Here is a 7,186-nt window from a genome sequence, read left to right on the forward strand (position 1 = left end):
TTTTAGTAGAGACGGGGTTTCACCATGTTGACCAGGATGGTCTCGATCTCTTGACCTCGTGATCCACCTGCCTTGGCCTCCCGAAGTGCTGGGATTACAGGCTTGAGCCACCGCGCCCGGCCGATTTTTTGTTTGTTTGTTTGTTTTTTGAGACATAGTCTCCCGCTGTCACCTGGCTGGAGTGCAGTGGTGCAATCTCAGCTCACTGCAACTTCTGCCTCCCAGATTCAAGCGATTATCCTGCCTCAGCCTCCGGAGTAGCAGGAACTACAGGCACGTGCCACCATGCCCAGCTATTTTTTTATTTTTAATAGAGATGGGTTTCACCATGTTGACCAAGATGTTCTCAATCTCCTGACCTCATGATCCACCTGCCTCAGCCTCCCAAAGCGTTGGGACTATAGGCGTGAGCCACCATGCTTGGCCTGAGATTGTGTAATTTATAAAGGAAAGAAATTACTGGACTCACAGTTCCACATGGCTGGGGAGGCTTCACAATCATGGCAAAAGATGAAGGAAGACCAAAGGCATGCCTTACATGGTGGCAGGCAGGAGAGCATGTGCAGGGAACTCCCCTTTGTAAAACCATGAGATCTCCTGAGACTTATTCACTAACACGAGAACAACACTATCACAAGAATAGGAAAAACCCACCCCTATGATTCACTTACCTCCCACTGGGTTCCTTCCACAACGTGTAGAGATTATTACAATTCAAAGTGAGATTTTGGTGGGGACACAGAGCCAATCCGTATCAATGAGTATTATTTAATTATATTCCTTTTCACTTTACCTAAAAATTCAGGACCAAATTTATGATTCAATAATATAAGCCCTATAGGGTTTTATAGTCGTTTTGTCACTAATCCTAGTTTCATTCTATTTTAGCTTATATTGTTCTTTATCTTGATTTTCATTATTTATGATTTGCATTTTACTATTTGATTATATGTATTTCCTGTAAGCTGCCACAAATTATTTGTGTAATGAGGCAGAATATAAATATATGAAGTAATAATTGGACGTGAAGACTAAACTGAAAAGTTTAGATTTTAAATGCAAGGAATGGGAATGCATTGGATTTGAAGGGCAAGGGAAAGGAAGAGTAAAAGATGTCTACAAGGTTTGAGTCTATGCCAATAAAAAATACCATAACAGAATATGAATATAAATAAGAAGAAAAGCAAATTGGGGGTATAAGATGATTAGTATTGAACAATAGTTTTATATGACAGAAGATCGTTTGACTGGAGATGTCAAGCAGGCAGTTGAAATCACAGGATTACATTTGGATATGAAAATTTACTTTACATTGGTTTGGACTTGAAATGAAGAGGGTTAACAGTTAAGACCAAAAGCATATGCAATATTTTCTAAGAGAAGAGAGTAGAGAAAGTAAAGAAATCTAAGTAACACTTTATTACTTTCATTTATTAAAGATATGTAGAAAAAGAAGTCAGGAAAAGTGGGTGCAGAGGTAGGTAAGAGAGCAATTTATAATGCTAGAGTGTCTGCGACATAAATAAACTTTAGCAATGGCATAGTCCAAATCCTTTATGTATGAACACAAGGAACTCTAGAGAAGTTACATGACTTCTTCCAAGCTACATGACTCTTTAATGGTAAATCATGGGTAGCTGAGCCTCACTCTCTGTCCAACACTCTCTAGACATATAGTTACATTGCCTTCTTTTGGAGTAGAAACCAAGGGAGGACATAGATTAGGAAGAACCAAAGAGCAATTTGGGTAGTTGTGTTTTCATTTTATCTTTTGTTCCCACATGCTTTTATTTGGAAAAGATTATTTTTTGCATTAAGGATACATACTCTTAATTTAGATATGAAGCTTTAATGGAGTAGAGAAAAAGAAGGGAGTTTGAGTAAAAGTAGATCAAATGACTTACCATTTTTATTTAGATCAAGTTCAAGCCATTTGTCTGAAATAGAATGCCAAACAATAGCCATTGGGCCAAATGTGGCCTGCCACCTATTTTTGTAAATAAAATTTTGTTAGAACACATCTATGATTGTTTGTTTATATATAGTCTATGACTGCTTTCACACCACAGTGGCAAAATTAAATAGTTGTAACAGAGAAGCTATTGTTCCCAAAGGCTAAAATACTGACTGACTCTTTACAGGAAAACTGTAGAAAACATTTGCCAACCCTTGATTTAGGACACTAATCATATGTTGCTTGTATGATTATGAAAAACACAAAACCAATGGTATTTCTAAGGATGAATTAATGTGTTTTTAAAACTTATTTTGAGATTTTATTATTGAGAATTCAACAAGAGAAGCAGAACTATTAAGATAGATCTACATATAGAGATATCTATGTCTATATAGAGAGATATAAATATCAAGGAATACTTAATAATTGAGAGAACTGCCTAAACAAGTGTGAGGTCCATAGGACAGGCCATCAGGAATGGAAGATTATGGGCAGGCATAGATGAAAGCTGTTGTCTATGAGTGGATTTTCTTCAGGAAAATTCTTTCTTCCAGGATGTCTCACCTCTGCTTTTAAAGGCTTGCAATTGTTTGAATAAGGCCCATCCAGATTATTCAAGATGATCTCCTTATTGAAAGTCAACTGAGTAGGAGCTTTAATTATGTCTACAAAATTCCTTCACAGCAATACCTAGATCATTTGCTAAAATAACTGGGAACTCTAGCCTCAAATATTTTGCAGCTCTGTTGTTGGTGCATACATGTATAAGATTGTTATGTCTTCTTAGTGGACTGACCCTTTTATCAGTAGATAATGGCCTCTCTGACTCTGGTAATTTCCTTTGCTTCAAAGTTTACTCCATCTGAGGTTAATGAAGCCACTCCTGCTTTCTTTTGAATAATGTTTAGGATATCTTTTTCCATTGTTTTACTTTCAACCTGCATATATTATTATATTTGAAGTGAGTTTCTTGTTGACAGCATACAATTGGATCATGTTCCTTTATCTGCTGCTAATTTTTATCCTTTAATTGATGAACAAAGACCATTTATATTTCATATAGTAAATTGACCTGTTAGGGTTTAAGTCTACCATTTTGTTTTCTTATTTTATATTTGTTTCCTTTGTTTATCTTTCTTCTGTTTTCTTTTTTGGTGCCTTCCTATGGGCTTCTTGAACATATTTTGGACTTCTATTTTTATTTGCTCATAGTGTTTTTTAGCATATCTCTTCATATAGTTTTTTTAAGTGGTTGTTGTATTACAATGTATATACATAACTTATTATAGTCTGTTAGTGTTGACATTTTACCAGTTTGAGTAAAGTGTAGAAATGTTACTTTCCTTTCAGTCTATTTCTCCTCCCCTGTTTATATTTGAATTAAATATTTTCATTATATACATTGAGAACTAATGAGACAATATTATAATTTTTTTCATTGATCAATCAAAGATAACCTAGAAAAATCGAGAAGGGAAGTTTATTAATACTCTTTCCATTGTGCTTTCCTTTCTCTTGGCATTCCAAGATTTCTTTTCTTTCTTTCCATTTCAAGAACTTCCTTTAGTCGTTTCTTAGGGTAGGTCTGCTGGTAACAGCTTGCTTAGTTTTCCTTCCTCTGAGAATGCCTTGATTTCTCTTTTTATTTCTGAATGATATTTTCTCTGGGTATAGAATTCTGGGTTGATGTTTCTCTTTCACCACTTGAAAAATATTGTGCCACATACTCCAGTTTCCATGGTTTCTGATTAGAAATCTGTCATTCACATTGTTTTTCCCTTATAAGTAAGATTTAATTCCTCTGTCACTGTTTTCATGACTTTTTTCTCTGTCATTAGTTTTCAGAAATTTGATTCTGATTATTCTTATATGTCCTTGCATGGACTTAGGTTTTTTTTTTTTTTTCCTGTCTGAGGTTTACTTAGCTTCTTACTTAGCTTCTTGGTTTATGTCTTTTGCCAAATTTGGAAGCTTTTTGGTTATAATTTCTTCAAATGCTTTTTCAGCCCCACACTGTTTCTCTTTTTTTCTGTGAATCCAGTGATACTAATATTAAACCTTTTGTATGGTTCCACAAGTACAGGATATTTCCATCTTGGTAAAGTGGGGCTCATTTATTTATGGGTTTATTTTCTCTCTTTTGTTCATAATGGGTAATTTCTATTGTTCTGTCTTCAGGTTCAGTGATTCTTTTCTCTTTTCTCTCCACTCTGCTATTGAGTCCCTATCCAATGAATTTATTTGTTTATAGGATTTTTTAAATTCTAAACTTTTCATTTCATTCTTCATATCTTCTGTTGCTTTGCTATCACTTATCTCTTTGCTAAGGGTTTCAATTTTTTCATTTGTTTCAAGTATGTTCATGATTGCTTGTTAAAGCATTTTTACTTTGCTTTGAAATACTTGTCAGACAATTAAAACTATTTGTGTCATTTCAGAATTGGCATCTGCTGATTGTCTTTTCACATTCAAGTTGAGATGTTCTTGTTTCTTGGCATGACATATTTTTTATTTTATTCTGGACATTTTGGGTATTTTCTGGATCTTATTTAAATCTATTTTAGCAAGCCTCCCTTGACACTGTACCAGTGAGAAGATGACAGGAGCCACTTTGTTGCTGTGAGTTGCAAGACAGAAGTCCAAGTTCCTCCATTTGGCCTCTGTTGACAACCTGGAGGTGTGTACTTCATTAACTGCTAGGCTATAGTAGGAGTTCATGCTCCCCACCAGGCCCCATTAATTTAGTCTGGCTGGGAGGTAAGGAACTCCGTGTTACTATTTCCCACAAGCCTCCACTGATTCATCCTGGCTAGAAGAGACAGGAATTCCTAATTGATGCTCCACAGATAACTCATTATTACTGGGTGGAAGTGGGAATCCAGGCTCCCCATGTTATCTACAATAATACTTGTATGTACAGGGTGGCGAAGTGTGTTACTGCTGAAGGTGGATGAAAGTCCAGGTTCCCACTCAGCAGGTAGATGATGGAGAAGTGCCTTGTTACAGATATGCACTGATGAAAGTCTAAGTAGTCCATTCTGCTTTTACTGATGGGCATGAAGTTGGGGCTACAGTTTATTCTGTAGGGTTTAGCAGAAGTAGGCTTGTTATTGTCTAAAGTTTTCTGCTGTGCTAGGCTTCCCCTTTCCTGATCCTTTGACTGAAGAGAGCAGGATTTTTGTGGACTTTGTCTGTTTTTTTTCTTATTGTCATTTCTGAGTTTCTAGCTTCTCCACCAGCCAGTAGAGATTATGAAGCAAAGAAAATCCAGGGTGTCATTCCTCAGGTCCTAAGGTACCTACCTGGTCTTCTTCTCCACATCTTTCAGTATTCTTATGTTTGGTTTTAATTTTTTTAATTAAAAAATTTTTTTAGAGACAGAGTCTCACTCCGTCACCCAGACTGGAAGCCAGTGGCATGATCATAGCTCACTGCAGCCTCTGAACTCCTGTGCACAAGACATCCTCTGGCCTCAGCCTCCCACATAGCTATGACTACAGGCATGCGCCACTGTACTTAACTAATTGTTTTTTATTTTTAGTAGAGACAGGGTCTCACTTTGTTGCCCAGGTTCATCTTGAACCCCTGGATTCAAGCAATCCTCCCACCTTGGCCTCCCAATATGCTAGGATTATATGTGTTAGCCACCTTGCCCTGCCTTATGTTTGTTTCATATATAATGTACAGGATTTAGCTCTACTTAGTAGGAGGAATTGGGAGAAATGAGTCCACTGAACTTTTACCTGAAACCAGAGAACTATGTGATTTAGTCATCTATAAGACAAGACATCATTTTCTAAATGTCTTCATATAGGAACCACCAGAGACTGAGAGTGCAAAAGATTTGTTTGGTGGTAGACTTACTTCTGACATGATTGCAGAACAACAAGGACATTCCAACTTCACCCAAATGCAAGAACTAAATTGGACTTCATCATCCATTAGGTACAATCATTTTATTATATGCCTTTTTATTATAATTAAATTATATAATTATCATTTTTCTGAAGCATATACCTTTATATATCTTATCTAAATATAATCAATTCATAAAATTATCTACTCTAATGCAAAGGTTCATGCTAAGTAATTAGCATTTTCTGAGGCGTGGTCTCAAAAAATGGCTCACTGCAGCTTCAACCTTGCAGATTCAATCTATCCTCCTCCTACAGGCATGTGTCATCAAGCATGGCTAATTTTCTTTGTATTTTTTGTGGAGACAGCATTTATGCCATGTTTCCAGGCTGGTTTCCAATCGTGAGCTCAAGTGATTGACCTGCCTCAGTCTCCCAAAGTGCTGGAATTTCAGGTGTGAGCCACTGTGCCCAGCCTAAAATGTAAAATTCCTTTGTATAATATAAAAAACCCTTTATTACCTGTCCATTATCTCTTGTAGTCCTTTTCTTTACTGCCCATGACACTTATATTTCAGAAATTCTGAAATATTCTAGTTACTGAATCTCAATCACAAAATGCTCTTTCATGTTTGTTTCTGCCTTTGTTTATACCTGTTGCACTGCCTAGAACTATTTTCTGCTAATTTACTTGACAAATACCTAAAAATCCTCCAAATATCATCTCAAGATCTCTCTCCTCCATGCTTTCATTCTTGACTTTTTAAAATATATTTTCTTTCTCTGAAATGCCATTACATTGGTATGATAGAGATGCTAACTCTATCATAGCAATTCTCCTCTTTATTTTCATTTCTCTGGCTCCCACTTCTTAGGGGCTGAAACATTTCTTTCATCTTTATTGTAGCCTTTCCAAACACATTTTCTGCACTTAGGAAATACTAATGAAAATATGTTGAATGAATAAATGGATGAATGAATAACTTAATGGATAAATGTCATAATTATAATTTCAAGTTTAGGATTTGTTTAGAGAAGTGGTTAGGAAAAGGGATGTAGTTTTATGCTTTTCTCTGTCATGGCTCAAATGATGGTATAGCTATGGACTGGGAAGCAAGAATTTTGTTTAATTACCAAAATGTTCACACAGATGAAATGCCATAAAAGTTTCCAAAAGATCCCACAGAAACTCTACTTTCAAAGACATTACCTGTTTTTCCTTTCCTTTTCCATCCCTAACCACTTCCTGGTATTTCAGAAATGACCTACTTCTCATATATCATCTGAAATTCATAACCTGAAAATCTTATGATTTACTATATCAATTTCACTATCATTTCATGAACATATATGTGAATTTATAAAGACAGTAGAA

The 7,186-nt window shown here is 35.8% G+C and overlaps 2 protein-coding genes across 2 annotated transcripts in view; one reads left to right on the forward strand and one right to left on the reverse strand.

Moving 5' to 3' along the window:
• RTN1 (reticulon 1) overlaps positions 1-7,186 on the reverse strand; it is a 470,076-nt gene that overhangs the window by 386,949 nt on the left and 75,941 nt on the right. The gene's annotated exons all lie outside the window — the stretch shown is intronic.
• LRRC9 (leucine rich repeat containing 9) overlaps positions 1-7,186 on the forward strand; it is a 131,565-nt gene that overhangs the window by 73,294 nt on the left and 51,085 nt on the right. Inside the window, exons 25-26 of the mRNA XM_037740475.1 lie at positions 5,772-5,902; positions 7,015-7,060. Coding sequence (XP_037596403.1) covers positions 5,772-5,902; positions 7,015-7,060 — 177 coding nt within the window. The remainder of the gene's footprint in view (positions 1-5,771; positions 5,903-7,014; positions 7,061-7,186) is intronic.

The sequence above is a fragment of the Cebus imitator genome, unplaced genomic scaffold (assembly GCF_001604975.1).
Source record: "Cebus imitator isolate Cc_AM_T3 unplaced genomic scaffold, Cebus_imitator-1.0 Scaffold83, whole genome shotgun sequence".
NCBI lineage: Eukaryota > Metazoa > Chordata > Mammalia > Primates > Cebidae > Cebus > Cebus imitator.